The sequence below is a fragment of the Chaetodon trifascialis genome, chromosome 23, assembly GCF_039877785.1.
Source record: "Chaetodon trifascialis isolate fChaTrf1 chromosome 23, fChaTrf1.hap1, whole genome shotgun sequence".
Lineage (NCBI taxonomy): Eukaryota > Metazoa > Chordata > Actinopteri > Chaetodontiformes > Chaetodontidae > Chaetodon > Chaetodon trifascialis.
In genome coordinates this window covers 18,857,195-18,876,703 of record NC_092078.1, presented here as the reverse complement: position 1 = coordinate 18,876,703, position 19,509 = coordinate 18,857,195, and the positions used below count along the sequence as shown (strand labels likewise).

General features: G+C 43.0%; 1 protein-coding gene across 2 annotated transcripts in view; it reads right to left on the bottom strand.

Annotated features, from left to right (window-relative positions):
• The window catches only part of alox12 (arachidonate 12-lipoxygenase), a 30,754-nt gene extending 11,972 nt beyond the window's left edge, over positions 1–18,782 (bottom strand). Inside the window, exons 1-10 of one of the 2 annotated variants that reach the window (XM_070993548.1) lie at positions 18,650–18,782; positions 11,383–11,529; positions 10,298–10,499; positions 7,660–7,741; positions 7,445–7,567; positions 4,174–4,280; positions 2,630–2,802; positions 2,361–2,504; positions 1,900–2,103; positions 86–172 (exon numbers count right to left, since the gene is read on the bottom strand). In XM_070993548.1, the coding sequence (XP_070849649.1) occupies positions 86–172; positions 1,900–2,103; positions 2,361–2,504; positions 2,630–2,802; positions 4,174–4,280; positions 7,445–7,567; positions 7,660–7,741; positions 10,298–10,499; positions 11,383–11,529 (1,269 nt within the window). In that variant the 5' untranslated portion in view covers positions 18,650–18,782. The remainder of the gene's footprint in view (positions 1–85; positions 173–1,899; positions 2,104–2,360; positions 2,505–2,629; positions 2,803–4,173; positions 4,281–7,444; positions 7,568–7,659; positions 7,742–10,297; positions 10,500–11,382; positions 11,530–18,649) is intronic. The other variant, XM_070993549.1, reaches the window with a different exon arrangement.
• Between the last annotated feature and the right edge of the window lie 727 nt (positions 18,783–19,509).

Sequence of the window (19,509 nt, the reverse complement as noted above, 5' to 3'; positions counted from 1 at the left end):
GCACCATCAATCTATCATCATCAGACTGTTTAACACAGCAAGTGAGTATGCTTTCCATTTATTTTAGACATCTAAAAAGACACACGCGTTTGAAGATGCCATTCGCAGAGATTAGCTGAGTGCGTCCCCTGCAGTTGATCTCTAAAGTGTAGCGCAGATGGGGGGCCAGCAGCTGCAACAGAGGACATAGAAAAGTGTTAAGGGTACAAAACAAGTGTTTTACCGACAGCTTGTCAAGCTGCCATCAAACCAAAATACCATACATTCTCAGATAAAAGCCAAATTCTTTAATAATGACGAAGTCTCAAATAATATACATACAACTGATCTGTTGCTAACAAGGGTCTGGAAACAGCATTTAGGAGGGGTGGAATTACCTTTACTTTAAAAGATCACATGCTAAATTCAGTATGATATACAACTGCTCTGCAATAACTGCATCAGTACAACAAGAGTCATGTCGCTTTCTCTTTTTAGCATAAATACTGTTCTCAGAGACGCAGATTTCGTCTCTGCTTTTCGCGGATGATGTTGTCTTGTTGGCTTCCTCGAGCCAGGACCTTCAGCATGCGCTGGGGCGGTTCGCAGCCGAGTGTGAAGCAGCTGGGATGAGAGTTAGCACCTCCAAGTCCGAGGCCATGGTTCTCGACCGGAAAAAGGTGGCTTGCTCCCTTCAGGTTGGAGGAGAGTTCCTGCCTCAAGTGGAGGAGTTTAAGTATCTTGGGATCCTGTTCACGAGTGAGGGAAGGATGGAACGTGAGATTGACAGGCGGATCGGTGCAGCGGCTGCAGTAATGCGGTCGCTGTATCGGTCTGTCGTGGTAAAGAAGGAGCTGAGCCGAAAGGCGAAGCTCTCGATTTACCGGTCAATCTACGTTCCTACCCTCACCTATGGTCATGAACTTTGGGTCATGACCGAAAGAACGAGGTCCCGGATACAAGCGGCTGAAATGAGTTTCCTCCGCAGGGTGGCGGAGCGCTCCCTTAGAGATAGGGTGAGGAGCTCTGTCACCCGGGAGGAGCTCAGAGTAGAGTCGCTGCTCCTCCGCATCGAGAGGAGTCAGCTGAGGTGGCTCGGGCATCTCTATCGGATGCCCCCTGGACGCCTCCCTAGGGAGGTGTTCCAGGCATGTCCCACCGGGAGGAGGCCCCGGGGAAGACCCAGGACACGCTGGGGTGACTACGTCACTCGGCTGGCCTGGGAACGCCTCGGGATCCCCCCGGAAGAGTTGGAGGAAGTGTCCGGGGAGAGGGAAGTCTGGGCGTCCCTGCTCAGACTGCTCCCCCCGCAACCCGGCCCCGGATAAGCGGAAGATAATGGATGGATGGATGGACTGTTCTCATTCACTAATTTTTGATCATCATTATTATTATTAAACTGCCATCAAATGACTTTCTGCAGATGTTTCAAAAGAAAAGCTTTCCAGGAAGGGGAGGGATTACATCATTGGAAGTCTTAGTCAGTGTGAAACATCTGTGTAGCAAGTGTGTTATTGCAAGTATGAGTGTTGAGAGAAATTTAAGAGCAATAAAAAAATGCCAACATGGAAGTGACAGGAAATAAGACTAATGGAATTAGTGGTGCAGAAATTATATTAATAAGATTATACTCAATTTTCTAAAACAACAGGTAAATGTTGTTTCTGCTCAAGCTAAGGACAAGGATTGACAGCGATTAAAGGGCATTCCTGCTCCTATACATAAAGTTGAGTTTTGACATTGTTTCAATTGAAGGTCTCATTCTCTCTGCTTTTGAAGAAAATTCAGGCACTGCCAATAATTGAGAATTAGTATAGCCAACAACTCTCTACTGTGTTCCCAGGGTTGTTTACTGACATGGATTACTTTATCTGACTGAAAATTATAGTTCTGTATAATATGACTTGTGTGGATGTTTACCTTATATATAGGATGCACAGCAGGCAGCTGTCTCAGAGTAGCCACACAAAACACCTCTATGATGAGGTGAGTCCTAAGCAGGTGAGACAGCAGCTGGAACACCTGGAACTCAGAGTGACGCACCCACATCTTAGCCAACAGCCAGGCCAGAGGCGGGTCTTTGGGCAGAAATATGGGTGCGTCCAAGCCTGGAGTCTGCTCAAGCTAAGGACAAGGATTGACAGCGATTAAAGGGCATTCCTGCTCCTATACATAAAGTGAGCTTGAAATTCAATCATTCAATCAGGTTTTCATTCAATATCCACAGGTTTTATATATATTCTTTTGGATTTACATTCAGTTGTTTCATTTTTCATTTAAAATGTCCATTTTTCAGTATTCTCAGGTTGCATCAGTGGCATGCTCATTTCATTCAGCATTTCAGTACAGGTCTATGGGCATGATTGGTGTGAATGATTTACCTGTATAGCAATAGGTATGAGTCCATCATCTGGGTGTTGGTACAGGAGACAGAGTGGAGCAGCAATGTACTGAGGTTTACCTCTGATTGTGTTGGTGGGAATCCCATCCATGATGGCATAGTCTAACAAGAAGATATTCCCTGCCTGGACAGAAGAAAATGGACGTAGAAAGGCAGATATTATAAGATGAATGGACTATTTTGCCTAATATGTGGTGTTGTATTAAAGCCTGTTTAGATTGTACAGACAGATGTTGAGAATTCCTTCACCTTTAGCTCTTTGTCCAGGTTTGTCCTCAGAGCCATGGAGCTCTGCACCATGTCTGGGGTGACAGGGAAGTTCTCTGGCAGCTTCTTGCACCTCTGGATCATCCTTGGGTTAGAGCCATTCATACACTGGTAGCCAAAGAACCAGTCTTCCTTCCAATGCTCCATACAGTACTCTGATACAAACACACACATACTGAGTGAGTAATGAGCTTTGGAGGTTTCTGTCATCGTGAGATAAATATGTATAAACTACTATACTTGCTAGTCAAGTGTCAAGCCTTTCAAATTAACAAAGATGATTACTTATTTGTTACGACTGAACAACTACACTTCCCATGAGCCTTTGATAAAGTATCTGTGTCTATGATGCATATTACAGCTTTGAAAAGAGTGATGATCAATACCTTGTTTGGCAATAGATCGTGTAAACGAGTTTTTTGACAGAAGCTATACCAGAGGTAGGCCAGAACTTCTGTTCTGTGTTTAATTGCAGAGATGACTCTCAAACAATCTTGTTCTCATCTTTTTTAGCAAAAGGTTTTTATTCACTCAGCTAATTTTCAGTGAAATCACAGGGATCAACATCTCAGAATTCTTCAAACAAAGTAGGTTGTCTGCCCACCGCAAGAGGCAAAAGTGAAACTAACTGCACTCTTTTGGCTAGTCTCTCCTTGAAGGAATTCAAGGTATTGCACTTGGTTGTTCACACAAAAAATGACGCAAGTAGCTGTGTGAAGAGCTTGAGAGAGAAGTGCAGACGCTGCCTCATTTCACACAATCCTGGCCAGTTACTAAATAATGAGGTTGTATGTGTCAAATTGTTGTTACAGAAAACCACTCCCTTTCGTTCCTACCCAGGCCTTCACTTTAAACCAAAGAAGAAGGCCATGGAAGCTTAAACTGCATCCAAAAATTCTAACTGTAACCCACGACCATTGACAAATATTAATGTTCAAACAGGAAACTAAAATAAATGAGAGAACTGTATTCACATTAAAGTCCCTGTGTGTAGGATTTGATAGTTTCAGATTTTTGATTTCAAATGGTAGTTGAAAATCTGAAAACCCCAGTTTCACTAGTATAGTCAAATATTTCTGCAATCACAAACATATGTCATGACAATCATTTTAAAGATGATATGACCACAAAAAAATTCTACATATGGGGCTTTAAAGGTAAAAGTTAAAAAAGATCCTCTATGGAAGATTTAAAATACCTAAACAAAAACATTTTGTTATATGTATCTTCTTTTTATGTATGCATTAATTGCATCACAACAAAAGAAAAATTTCGTGATACACCCGTGTTGTGAGTTTATGTTGATGTGGCATGGAAAATCCATTTCATAAAACTCATTTATTTAGTTCATTCAGTTATTGATGCAAAAAAATGCAATAAATGGCCTTTTTAACAAGTTTTTATAAGACAAGACCATAAATGCATGCATAAAAAGCAAATATATATTCTTGCATATAAAAATACTATGGATTAGTGTATATTAAAGTGGCATTGCTTTTATGAAGATGGTGTGTGTATTAACCCACCAGCTATGGGGCTTCGCAGCTTCCAGAAGATCCGTTTGAAATCATCCATGTCATTCCAGGACTTCCCAAACCTGATGGCCAGCTTCTTCAGAGACAACTCAAGCAAGCTGATGAGAAGGAAGCGTACATATGTATTTAATGTTCATCAGGTCTGATTGTACAGTAGGAACTCAACTGTCATCTGGGGATTCAATCGATCTCAACTGGACTTTGTCATCCTCAAAGGAGTGTGCTTCCTCCTTGAGGTGCAGGTAAACAGCTGAGTGTGGACCTGAAGAGTTAGCCCTGTGCTGTGCCATACGTCTGCTCAGTGGCTGTTTTCCATCCATCCATCCATTTTCTATGCCACTTATCCCTTTCGGGGTCGCGGGGGGGCCGGAGCCTATCTTGGCTATCAACGGGCGGGAGGCGGGGTGCACCCTGGACCGGTCGCCAGCCGATCGCAGAGTGGCTGTTTTGTTTCCCCAATATATAAGTCTGTGCATTCCTCACTGCACTGGACTGCATACACCAGATTGTTCTTCTGAGTATGAGGTGTCCGGTCTTTGGGGTGCACCAGCCTTTGTCTGAGAGTGTTCCCAGGTTTGAAATGTACCGGGATGTTGTGTTTATTAAAGATTCGCCTGAGTTTCTCTGATACACCAGACACATATGGAATGACAATGTTATGCCGTCTGTCTCTCTTTTCTTCCTCTGTCACCCTGTTCTTTCTGGAAGCGGCTGAACTTTTCACAAAAGACCAGCTGGGATAACCACAAGTTTTGAGAGCATCCCTCAGGTGTTTGTGTTCCTTGTCTCTGGCCTGTTGGCTGGTTGGAACATTATCAGCTCTGTGCTGGAGAGTTCTGATAACACCTAGTTTGTGTTCCAGTGGGTGATGTGAGTCAAAAAGGAGGTACTGGTCTGTGTGAGTAGGTTTTCTGTAAACCCCAATATGGAGGCTCCTGTTCTCTCCAATGTGGACATCACAGTCCAAAAAAGGCAAACTCATGTCCTTGACATCCTCTCGAGTGAATTTGATGTTCTTGTTCACTGAGTTAATGTGCTCGGTGAAGGCTTGCACTTCTTGGCTTTGGATTTTTACCCATGTGTCATCCACATATCTGTACCAATGACTTGGTGTTGTTCCTTTGAAAGAGTTCAGGGCCGTTCTTTCCATGTTCTCCATGTACAGATTAGCCACAATGGGGGATACTGGTGAACCCATCACACACCCATGTTTTTGCCTGTAAAACCTCCCCCTGAATTTAAAATAGGTGGTTTTTAATCTCCAGTAAATTCCGGTAAATGGCATATTTGCTCCGGGTTAGGGGTAGTTCTGTTCTGCAAAGTGTTGTCTTGTAACAACTGCCGCCTCACTGTTTCCACTGCTTCCTGAGTTGGAATGCATGTGAACAACGATGTGACATCGAAGGAAACCATTGTTTCTGATGGGTCTAGTTTTAAGTCCCGGACCTTATTTACAAAGTCCATAGAGTTCTGGATGTGGTGTGGCGTTTTGCCAACCAGTGGTGCTAAGATGTTGGCCACAAACTTAGCAATGTTGTATGTCACAGAGTTGATGCTGCTGACAATAGGTCTGAGAGGCGCTCCTGAGAGGCGCTCCTATTTTTGGGAGTCCATAGATGCCTGGGATGGACTCTTGTGGGTATAACCTGTGATATTGCAAACGGTCAATGGCTCCGTCTTTCTGTAAACTTTGCAAATATTCTATGATTGTTCTCTTGTACCCGCTGGTTGGGTCTCATTTCAGGCATTCATATGTGTTACTGTCATTGAGTAGTGAAAAAATCTTGTCTTGGTAATCGTTTGTGTTTAGAATTAACGTGCATCTCCCAACCAGCCAACAGGCCAGAGACAAGGAACACAAACATCTGAGGGATGCTCTCAAAACTTGTGGTTATCCCAGCTGGTCTTTTGTGAAAAGTTCAGCCGCTTCCAGAAAGAACAGGGTGACAGAGGAAGAAAAGAGAGACAGACGGCATAACATTGTCATTCCATATGTGTCTGGTGTATCAGAGAAACTCAGGCGAATCTTTAACAAACACAACATCCCAGTACATTTCAAACCTGGGAACACTCTCAGACAAAGGCTGGTGCACCCCAAAGACCGGACACCTCATACTCAGAAGAACAATCTGGTGTATGCAGTCCAGTGCAGTGAGGAATGCACAGACTTATATACTGGGGAAACAAAACAGCCACTGAGCAGACGCATGGCACAACACAGAAGGGCTAACTCTTCAGGTCTAGACTCAGCTGTTTACCTGCACCTCAAGAAGGAAGCACACTCCTTTGAGGATAAAAATGTGCATATTCTGGACAGAGAAGACAGATGGTTTGAAAGAGGAGTGAGAGAAGCCATCCATGTCAAGGTTGAAAAACCGTCTCTGAACAGAGGGGGAGCTCTGAGACACCACCTATCTCCCACATACAATGCTGTCCTTTCATCTCTTCCAAAGAGATTCAAAAACTTAGCCTCTGAAAATAAACAACAAAGCCATTCACACATGGCTCAAGGAGCCTCCCAATGACAAGAATGGGACACTAACGAGGCAGACGACTGTCGTTGACACCCAAGGGTCGCACCCTACCCCGCCTTAATGGGGATCGTTTGCCTCACAATAGAGTGATACCATCCTTGGTTTTGGGGGTTGGCCTCACTCAGAGAATAAATACTTGAACCTAACACCATTTCATTAGACTAGAGCTGTCCTATCTAGTCTGGTGTGCATGAACTGATGAAGCCTGCTCGGATGAGAGGCGAAACGTCTTCCAAGACAAACTGACAAAGTCCAGTTGCGATCGATTGAATGCCCTGAAGCTTACAATGACCTGGATGAATGAGAATATTCACAGGCATCTGGGGACCAAAAAGCAAAAAGCAGGCCTCCACAAGTTTATCCATTTATTTTAGTATTAAGACTGGAACTGGGTATCAAGAAGCAATTCCAAATTATTTGTGCGTGCGTGCGTGCGTGCGTGCGTGCGTGCGTGCGTGCGTGCGTGCGTGCGTGCGTGCGTGCGTGCGTGCGTGCATGCGACATGAGTCTGTTTACACAGTCACATTGCGGGGACCCACCTTACTTGTGGGGACAAAATCCAGGTCCCCATAATGTAAATCATTAAATTTTAGCATGAAGGCTTGGGTTAAGGTTTGGTAGGTTGAGGTTAGGCAAGTAGTGGTTATGAATATGGTAAGGGTAAGTCTCCAGGAAGTGAAAGTATGTATGTATGTGCGCACATGTGCGTGCGCACACACACCACTTACGCATAGTGTAAGGAATGTTCAAAGTCGCTCCTCTTCTCATTGTCAAAGCGGACATCTTGGGGCAAATCTGCTTCTGTTTTAGCGTCAATACATCTGGGAACCCCAGGAGACCACGTTATCCATCTGAGAGAACGTAACACACATTATGGTTCAAATATTTATACACACAAATACTAAACTCAAGCTGTATCTGTCTGTTGTTATGTGAGGTGGACCTGTAAGTCATCTGTCTCTCCTGCAGCTCTGTCTTCCTGTGTGCCAGCAGCTGAGGTATGGAGTCGTCCCTCAATGTCTTCGCTGCAGAAGCAGGTAGAGGAGAGAGACAGGACAGTGCACTTTTAGCAACAGATCAGACCAAAACGGGCTCATGCCTACTGCCCCAACTTTTGAGGGTGGTGGCCCACAGAGATGAGGGGTAGAAGTGAAGGGCCCCTGTCCACAAATTGAGAATGTTATGGCTGCTTAAGGCCAGGGTCAGACTACACCATTTTAGCCCAATTTTGACATGATTTTGTCATCTGTGCTCCTGTAGTGTGACACACTAAACCAACACCCTGACGCAAAGACAAGCATGTCATTTTTTGTCTTGACTGGTCTCCCACACATGTTCCTGAGCGTTAACCAATCAGGTGCTTGATCCAGTCAGGTAACCATAGTGAAGAGGAGGAGGAGGAGGAGGAGGAGGAGGAGGAATGCTGAGGTTACTGCTGTCACGTGGGACAACAAAATAGTATTGGGAATCTTTCGGTGGCCCAAGTGGCTCCTCAGATTTTTTGTTAATTAATTTATCACCAAAAATAATGTAAAATTAATTACTAATATACAAAACATTCTTTATATCAAATCTTACTGCATTTCCTGCAGTCACTCATTTTCTCACCTTTCCAACATTTTGGCTCTGCCATGGCTCTGTGTGTGTGTGTGTGTGTGTGTGTGTGTGTGTGTGTGTGTGTGTGTGTGTGTGTGTCTGTGTCTGTGTCTGTGTACTGTGTCTTTAACTCCCACCCCTCCCCCTCCTTCTCAGTGCACACCACAGAAGCCACCACACATCATTTGGTTGACCAGTCATGTGCAGCTTGAACAGAAAAAAATAGAGAATTAAAAAAAAAACTAAGCCGGCTCCGCTTGTTCACTTCACGGCTCTAAGAGCTGTTTTTTTCACAATTACAATGAAAGAGAAAAAGTTTGTTGAGCTGTGGCTACAGTACCCAGACCTATATGATGTTTCCTTGGCGGAGGAGGACTGAGTCAAAAAACACAAATGTTGGCAAGAAAGAGTGGCAGCTCTTCAACAGCCAGGTGAGTCGCTGCTGTGTGTTCATAACATCATCCCCAGTCCTAACTGTGGGAATATGCTTCTCATCACTAATTCCAGATGTAACGTTAAAGCAGCCTGTTTGATACAGCCAACACAGACAAACAGACAAAAAACAAATTTTTGCAGCATGCACGGGTGGGGTGGGGACCCAGGGATTTCTTGCTTTGAGTCCCAAGAGACCCTAGCAAAGCCACTGCACACACAGTCAGTTTGATTGACAGCTGCTTGACATGAGACGTGCCATGATCGATCGGGGTGATACGTGTCACAACTTTCTGGCAGTGAAATCCATCCATCCATTATCTACACCGCCTATCCCTTTCGGGGTTGCGGGGGGCTGGAGCCTATCCCAGCTACAATGGGCGAGAGGCGGGGTACACCCTGAACCGGTCGCCAGCCGATTTCAGGGCAACATGCAATGACAAACAAACATTCACACTCACACTCACACTCACACTCACACTCACACTCACACCTATGGACAATTTAGAGTCATCAATTAACCTAATGAGCATGTTTTTGGTCTGTGGGAGGAAGCCGGAGTACCCGGAGAGAACCCACGCATGCACGGGAAGAACATGCAAACTTCACACAGAAAGGCCCCGCCTGACCCGGGGATCGAACCGGCAGCCTTCTTGCTGTGAGGCACGTGCACTACCTGCTGCGCCACTGTGCAGCCCGGCAGTGAAATCCTTAAATTAATTAAATCTGACATGTTAACAATCGTTAGCTGAAAGCACCATGAAGTCATTGTTATATCAATGTGAAGTCGCTTTGTAAAAAGTAGGGTCAGCGTGCTAATTTAGAATAATGTGATCTGTGTAATGACAAACAATCCACAGCCTTTGTATGTACACCTGGTGTTAATAAACCTTATCTCTGTTTTGCACAGACTGGGATCTGAATATGCAAATGAGTTAGGTGGAACTGTCGGACTTGTCAACAAACTTTCCAGGTTAAGGGATGTAATGCCATTGCCAGGCATCAGTCATGTTTATATCTCTTTTTGTGAAGGAGGACTTACTTGCTAATAATTTGTTTTGTTTTGTTTTGTTTTTGCTAGGGTTAAGGTTAAAGTGTATCTTGAGATAACAAGAAGAAGTGGAGTTAGGTGACCACTCAATTTACTGTGTGGATTTTTGTCGTGAATGTGGTCACACTGATTGCATTTGCACCTGGCTGAGATCTGAAAGCAGTGCAAGTAAACCCACCTCCAGATGTGGTCTAGCATTCAGATCACAATGTATTCTGCTGCATTTACACAAATGACACAGATACAGATACAGATCACATGTTAATGGACAGTGGTGATGAAGTTCAGAAGTTTCTGAGTCTCAGCCTAGCATCCCACAAGATTATAAAACAGCTGAAAGAAGGATCAGTCCACACACCACCATTTGAATGTTGACCTTGTGGCAGCACAAAAATAAAACCCAATATTTGATGGAGTTGGCTGCCTTTCTCAGAGGCACCAAGGCAGTAGTTTTACAGCTTGACAGTAGGAGTTGATTAAAAATGCCTACAGTCATTCCTACCTGTTCCCTCTCTTATCTCCATCTTGACGTCTCCTATAAGCCAACGGTAACAGGGGAATATCAGCACTTGGTCTTCACCTGGAGGCTCCACTGTGACGTAACGACAGAACCAGTTATCTTCCACCCAGTACCTCTGTTTCTCCAGTCTGACCAATAACAGGGAGCCTAATGGTGAGGGGCTGGTCACCTTGTACTGATCCACCTAATGGAGATGAAGGAGGAAAAAGGAAAAAACTGTCATTACAAGCTGTAAAAGTAGTCAGACATACAAACACAAACACAACTGCATTCAAAGTAATTGCTTCACTGTCTGAAACATTCAAACAAGAAAGAGAATGTCAGTGTATCAAATAAACCTGCAATCACTCCAGCCTTGAAAATTGTGTTTTAAATATGAATGTAAGCATCATCCTTGTCTTTCTGCTCTTCCTGAGGGATCCCAAGATGTTCCTAGACCAGATGAGATACTGTATGTAATTTCCCAAGTGTGTTCTGGGTCTGGTCAGGGATTGCTTCACATTTGATTGTGTACTGGGTGAGGTCTAGGATGCACCTCAACTGGCACCACCTCAGATTTGATACGATGGAGCAAAAGTTATACTCAGAGCTGCTCCTGTTGCTTGAGCTCCTGCAGCCGAGCACAGCCACCTTGCATAGGGAACACATTTCATATCTCATTCTTTCACACTCAAAGCTCATGATCGAAGATGAGAATTGGCAGATTGACGTGTAAAACAAGAGTTTTGCCTTCAGACTAACACATCCTCCACTTTTTGGACAGGACTGTTACAGCAAACAAGGATTCTGGTCCTGAATTAATCTCAAAGTTGTTTGATTAATGTCAGGATGTTGGCAAACTACAAAGTGATCTCTAGGTTGGTGCATGGCCATGACAGAGGGTGACAAATAATGCTAGAATGACCAAATTAGATCCATAAAGAGAAAGCTTTGCATTACATGGTGTCATGGATTCAATCAGCCAGATCAAAGATCAGCTGTTAGACTATGCAGTTCACCTCACAGTAAATTAAATTATCATCAGCAAATTATCAGTAAATTATCACACCACCATTCCATACACTTACTGCTCCTCGACAGAAGTCCAGTCCAGGGTTGTCTAGCAGGGTGCGTTCACTCTCGCCTTTCTCCCCCACCAGAGTCACAAAGATGTAGTTGTTGGTGCCTGAATACTCTGATGTACCAGTTGCTACTGTTACAGTGTAGACTTCCATCTATGAACATGAACACATGTGCACGCACACGCACGCACGCACGCACGCACGCACGCACGCACGCACGCACGCACGCACGCACACACACACACACACATACACACATACACACACACACACACACACACACACACAGAATGCTGAAAACCAAGGGTTCCAGAAGGTGGGTACTTAAAGGCTGCTACAGCTGCTCATAGACCAAAGCTGTCAATTGGTAACATTTTGTTGAATATCAGAATCCCCTGAAGAGCACTGATGACCCTCTACAGCACAAATGTCAAACTCAAGACCAAAACCGGCCTGCAATGGAATTGTTTTTGGCCAGCATGAAAATATCTAATTGTTATTAGAGCTGACCCGCCGATATAGTGCACGTACCACTAGTACTACAAGTCCCATAATGCACTGCCAGTGTGTTGGCACGTCAATCAAAGTCCCTGCCCCACTGGTTCATCAGCAGCCTGAGGGAGCTTGTTACCTGTGATCAACCTTCAGCTACCCTCTCCCCCAAGAAATGGCTAATTGGAAGGTGGACTTTGAAAACAGGGGTTTTCAAGGCAGGTGGGAGGCAGAGTATATGTTCGCTGATATGACGGACAAAGCTGTTTGTCTTCTGTGCAGAGACAGTGTGGCTGTAATCAAAGAATACAACGTAAGAGGACACTATGAAACGAAACACCATGACAGGTAAATTCCTCTGGAAAAGCTGCATAAGAGCCATAAGAGACTGATTTTTCTGGTATTAATATTTATTGTTGTTATAGAGGCTGCACGGTGGCAAAGCAGCGTGCCTCACAGCAAGAAGGCCGCCGGTTCGATTCCCGGGTCAGGCCTTTCTGTGCGAAGTTTGTATGTTCTTCCCGTGCATGCCTGGGTTCTCTCCGGGCACTCCGGCTTCCTCCCACAGACCAAAAAAAACATGCTCATTAGGTTAATTGGTGACTGTAAAATTGCCCCTAGGTGTGAATGTGAATGGTTGTACGTCTGTATATGTTGTCCTGCAATCGGCTGGCGACCGGTCCAGGGTGTACCCCACCTCCCGCCCGTTGACAGCTGAGATAGGCTCCAGCCCCCCCTGCGACCCCGAAAGGGATAAGCGGCATAGAAAATGGATGGATGGATGGATGTTGTTATAGATAAAAACAGTCTTATAAGCTGTGTTAGTTTCAGGTTCAAGTATCTGGCGTAGACTACTGTGCATCAGAGAGCAGCAAACTCGGGTTTAATAGATTTACTTTTTGCACTCTTTTCTTGCTACCACTGGGCCTGTTTGATTTTTGATTGAAGGAAATTATTTTTTGGGTGTTGTTGGCCTGTGGGAAAATGTTTTCATTTGAAATTTACGGTGGCCGACAAGGGCAAACGCGAAGCAAATGGCAAAACGCTGCAAAAACACAGGAATGATGCAAAGCCAAGAACAAACACATCAAACAAATGCAACAGAAAAATGCTGCAATCACAGAAACGAAACAGAAGCAAAAACTTACAAACACACAAAACAAATGCGAAAGAATGCTGCAAATATCAAAACACCCACAACCCCAAAACAACTGCAAGAGAGAAACGCTGCAAATTCACTCCACAAAACGAAAGTGCGCCAGGCCACTAGGGGGACTCGACCCGAGGGATGCCCTGGTCCTTTAGGACCAGACCATAGAGATATAGAGTAGACGCCGCATCGACCACTACTGCCTATCAGCGCTGACGAGCCGTGGGGCCGCCGTCTTGGACCGGTCACCCGCTATGTAGAAATGACTATGGAAAGCTGCAGATAAAGCCATAAGAAATGAATGCAACTGATTTTTCATTTATTTAATGATTAATGTTGTTTCATAAGCAATAACTTATAGGCTGTGTTGGTTCTGGGTTCAATATGTGTAATAAGGTCATTTCAATCAGTTTTCAATAAACAATCCGGCCCCTGACAATTCTTTAAATTTTGGCCCACTGTGTATTTGAGTTTGGCACCGCTGCTCTACAGCATCACCATTTTAAAGCCTATGATGATATTCTGTTATAGTCTAGGGCCTGTCTCACAAAGAGAACCCAATATACACTGCCCCAAATGCCCAAGATTCTAAGTCATTGGTTCATCTGCCTCAACAGAATGCTAATAGGTGAAAAATATCATGCCTATTGCTGTGCAGTCCTCATTGACAAATGTTTGCAGTATAACAGGTCATACTGAGTCACATTTCCAGTGATTCAGCCTACTTGACTACATCCTACATAGCATGCTATAACATTTAAGACAACAGTAAAACAAAAAAAAAAGTCTGAAGATACCGCAAAGCACTTTTACAACTCAATTCTGTGTGCTTCCAACTTTGTGTTTGTTTGTGTTTGTCCCTTTCATGTTTCAACACTGCAACGCCCCCAAGCACAAAGCCTGCTTCATAAAGTAATGGTGTCCTTTGTTTGCTGTGTAATAACTGGACTAGCCTGCACAAAGCCCTGACCTCATCATCCAATACCTTTTGGATAAACTGGAATGCAGATCAGGAGTCTATGCCCAGATATGTTGATGAGCATTCTGGATAAGCTGCCTTTCCTACACCTAACCCCCTACAAAACATGATTATCAAATGGCTGTGTGTATTCTGACTTTACCAATTCAACTATGAGTGGGTTCACATGGCTGAAATGTGTGTTGGAATAAACAACCAAACCACTACCACCACAATAACAATAATAATAATCAACATGCATTAATAGTCAGATAAAATGATCATGTTGATATCTTTGAGGAAGCCACTTATTTCCACAGTAAATGTTTAGTTTAGACGAAACTACTCTTTAGTCAGCCCTCACGTACAGTTTTCACAGTTGTTTTTTTGTTTGTTTGTTTGTTTGTTTGTTTGTTTGTTTATACAGTTTAAGATATTGCATGAACATCCTTTGTTAACTTAAATATTTTACAGGTAAACAATTGCATATAAGCTATTACTTATGGCCAGCATTTCATAGGAATTAAATTTGATCAAGAAATGAATATACTGTCGTCACACATTCTGTGAGGGCACAGTCGTGATGATGTGAGTGCTACTTCCTGGTAATAATTTGAATATATTTTAAGAGCAAGCAAATGTGTAAACCACACTGATGCAAATGAGCCGATGAAACAACAGATAAGTAATAGATAAGTCTGAAATAACAGCCCATGGACCTGTAACAGGATGTGACTAAGACTTGCTGTTGCCATCATGAGACATGTGCCTCAAAGTCACGTCCATGTGTTCACATTAAAGTCCCTCCACAGCAGCTTACTATAGGTGCATGATGTGGTTATAAATTAGTCACAGGGTTAAATGTCTTTTTAAATTACGGTTAGATGGATAAATGATGTTTTATAGAAAGGATACTTTCATTTTGATATTTGTTGAAAAATTGTTCACTATATGGATGTGAATTTGTTTGTGAATGCATTGACAAACCAAGCAAACAAATAAACAAGGGTTTTATTTGTTTGCTTGACCAAATGACCAACCAACTGACCAAATTAATAAAATGTAGGGGGGAAGAAACTGGAGGAACCCTCAGTCAAGATGTGTTCATGGAAACAATAAGAATGCTGATATGGGCCTCTGACACTCTGTGTAGTAGATTAAGTAGTGTTAATGTCAGGTCATTTGTTGCTTATAGCCAGCAAGTGAAAAGTGAAAGCACAGATTAATAAAAGGTGTCACAAAAAAAGCAGAAAATGAATATATATAAAATCTTCCCCGCCCTGCTGTGGGCGTTGTCTTCCACAAACTTGGGTCTTCTAAGGCCTGGGAGTTTGAGGGTTCTGTGTGGTGTCTCAGGTGTCCCTTGGACTGCACTCTACTGGGCAGAGACCTTAGATGGTGTTCGTGGGATTTGCTGGAGCCGTTCTCCCAGTTTGGGGGTAACAGCCCCTTATGCTTCCATCACTGGGACCACTTTGGACTTCACCCTCCACATCTGTTCCAATTGTTCCTTGAGGCTCTGGTTCTTCTTGATCTTCTCATGCTCATTCTCTCTGAAGTTACTGTCAGTTGGAATTGGCACATCTATTTCAACTGTCCTTTTCTGCTACTTGTCAGCCACCACAAAGTCTGATTGGTTAGCCAGCAGCTGTCTGGAACTTGAAGTCCCACAGGATCTTATCTCTGTTGTTCTCAACCACTTTTGGTGGTGTGTGGGACTTATCCATACTTTACACTATTCCAGCCACTTGGTAAGGCCTCTTTGAGTACACTGTCTCAGCTTGCATCTTGGATCAGAATGGATCTGGTGCTTAAGGCCTGTTCTTGTGATGCCATGATCAGGGCTTCGGTGCATCCCTTCAGGCTGGCTTTTTCTCACCATTGGTAGGATTTCTTGATTTCAGCCACTTTCTCTACCTGCCAATGATACATCCCATGGAGGGACTTGGTCTTCCACAATAATTTCTCTTATTCCTCTTCAACATCTCTCTGCTTCAAATGTTAAATGTTCAAATATGCAATTAATTACTGGATATTAGCAAAACCAACTGACGCACAGTTAATGTTGGGCATTTGGTGCCTCGGGAGGTCTGAGGTACAGGGGTAGTTGCTTTTTATGCCCAGTTGGTATTCCAGCCTTGTTTGCCCTGAATGGTGTGCTCTATTAAGCAATCTGTTCGGATGGTTCATTCATCTGTGCTTATGGTTTATTAATTATGCCTGAGTTGCCAAACTGAGCACACAGTTGATTGATTTGTGTTCACATGTTGTTAATTTGTTCAATAAATTTGAGTACTGATTTTCCCACCAATATCTTTTTCTGCCATATGACCCCGGACAGGCTCCATACATTTATTGTGCATTTTCTGGTGTCTGCTTCTGTACTGTTTGTTGCAGAAACTTTCTTTGAATGTCAGAACATACACTTTCTTCAGGTGATGTATGCCGTTACCTTTCTTTACACTAACTTGTTTAAATGATTTTATATTATTTTAGTATTAAAATGTACAATGAAATTCTATGATAAAAACAAACATTTAAATGTCAACTACAGAAGTATTCAAACTTTATGGACAGGTACCCAATCTGGAAATACTTGACATATTAAGACATGGTACCACTAGCACTGACATGTGGTCAATTCTTAGTTGTTTTATGTTTTGGCTGATAACTGTGAGCAAAACAGTATTTGTACAGTCCTTGGATGATGCTGATTTGACTGATATATGCAAAGCCCATTTGCAGATTTTTTGGTAAACACATTTTTTTTTGGCTTCATTTGGCACACATTTCATCTAATCATCACCAGTGTCTATACATACCATATTTAGACGACTGAACAAAACCTCTGCGTCCGTTTTTGTGTATCTCTTACAGTTTGTGCTTGGTTTCCAAATTTTTAAAGCTTGGCCTCATGTACTTAACAGGTCATAACTCTTCTACCAAGAGGGGGAGATACAGTAAACTTAAAACATATTTCTATAATTCTGTTGACTTTAATAAAATGAAACTTGGTTCTCTCTCCTAGCATCTGCATGCCTTATTATTATTATTTCCCAGGATTATTCTTTGTCTTGTTCTTGTGTCTGAAAAATATCTGGATCTCAGGCACAGAAACAGCTACAGTTGTCAAACTTGGCAGGTAAGACATCTCACCCACTACTCAGATAAAAAGTTGTTTCGATTGGCCAGATGGTGGAGCTATACAATCACACACACACACACACACACACACACACACACACACACACACACACACACACACACACACACACACACACACACACACACAAAATAATAAAATGGAGCTGTATATAAATATTAAAATGTTTGCCCTCTCTATTGTGCATGTGGAGTTCCAAGAAATAACTTCTCAATGCTCCTGCATTGAGCCAACACAGTGGGTTTACCATATACAGTTGTGACAGCTCCTTACCTGCTGCCACTCTCTCCCTCATCTGCACACCTGCTCAGCCAGCATACTTCACCTCTCAGTCATGCTTACCTGTCCAATCACCGTAGCACACACCTGAGACTAGTCACAATCAGTGCTATACTTAAGCTGCTCCCTCACACTCACTCTTGTCAGATTGTTCTTCACCTACATGCAAGACTCTCCAGCAATTAGTATCAGACTGCTTTCTCGTTTTCGACCTTGCCTGCCTTTGACCTCAACTGCTCTCCTGCCCACTGGTAATTACCTCAGCTTTCTGTACCCAACCACATCCTTGCCTTGCCCTTCTTGGATCTGTTGCTGGGTGGGATTGCCAATTCCTGAAACTGTTGCTCGCCACCAGTGAAGACTCTAACAGACTCCCACATTCAGGTAGCACTGCTATTGGGTTCTATTCTGTTCTGTTACAACAGTGATGAAACTTTGGTGCTTCTATAGCAGTGTCAAAAAAAGGACAGACTATAGAAAGACCAAACAGATTCACTGAGTGGATTCCAACACTTCCAACACTGTCTCTGCACACTCAGCAGCTGTAGGGGCAGCTGTGGCTCAAGAATGGTCGTTCACTTATCAGAGATTGGTAGTTCAATCCCCGTTCTACATGTGAAAGTGTCCTTGGGCAAGACAATGACCCCCAAATTGTTCCTAATGATGTGCCATTGGTGTGTGAATGGTTAAAAAAGCTTGGAAGGAACAGGTGGCCTAGCCATGTAGTATGAATATGTGTGTGAATGGGTGAATGCAGAAAAGAGTCGTTTTCAGACGAGAGCTATATAAAGACAGTACCATTCACTTCATTCAGTAGTCAACAACACTGAGTTAGTCTAGTCACACTGTTGATTTATTTCAATGCAATCATGCTTATCTGCATCTTAACAAAATAAATGCTACTCTTACAGGGTTGGCAAGACAGCAGGTGCCTGTAATATTAGGCTTTCAAAGAACTTGAGAGTAGAGTCAAAATAAATTTGTAGAAAACATGCATTTGAAGGCATATTTGAAAGTACAGAAATGCTCATGTTTGAATACTTGAAGAATATCTCATCCATACTAGCTGAACATTACTTAGTTTTTAAAGTAAAATTTTACATGTTGACATAGCATGAGTATTAGAACTTCTCCAAAGGAAATCATAGTCAGTTGTACGTGATAGTATTTACCCTCCCTGGGAAGAGAAAGAAGGTAACAAAAATAGCCAAGAAACAGGAAAAACACTCACCACAGCCAGAGTTGTGTTTACAGCTGAGTATCAGATTTCTCCTCTTCTTTTCCTGAATATTTGCTTTGGCTCTGTTTGTCTTCTGACACTTCCCTCTCCCCTCTGTGCCCTATTTCATCACTCCCTGACAGAAGTCCTAACACATCTGTAAGTTGAACAGTTATTCAACAGTTATATAACAGCAGCTGATTCTCACCTTGCTCTTCAAAAGCCACTCTCGCACAGAGAGAGACGGAGAGAGAGAGAGAGAGAGAGAGAGAGAGAGAGAGAGAAGAGAGAGAGAGAGAGAGAGAGAGAGAGAGAGAGAGAGAGAGAGAGAGAGAGATAGTGTTACAAAAAGGAAGTTGAGTCAATACCTCGGCAGAATAGCAGCAGCAGCAGCAGCTGTAAAACCTCCAATTCAATTCAATTGAATATGCCTTTATTCATCCCACGAGGGGAAATTCCAATTTCACAGCAGCATCAATAAAGTGAATAGAATGTTAAAAGACAACAAGTGCATGCAAGTTAACACAGCAAGTATATACAAAAGGATGGGATAGAAAGAGAAACGTAAATAGTATAAATAGTATTTACAGACTGTTATGTATCGGAAATAAGTATTTACAGGCTGTTATGTACTGACAGACTTTTATGTACCGAAATATTGCACAGATTATGGCACAGGCCTGTCATCCTCATTCATCCAGCTCATTGTAAGCTTCAGGGCATTCAATCGTTCTCAACTAGCTTGTCAGTTTGTCTTGAAAGACGTTTCACCTCTCATCCGAGCAGGCCCAGGTTATTGCACAGATTGTTAAACATATTATTGTACCGATTACTTGGAGCAGTATCTGTTGTAAAGTCTGATGGCTGCAGGA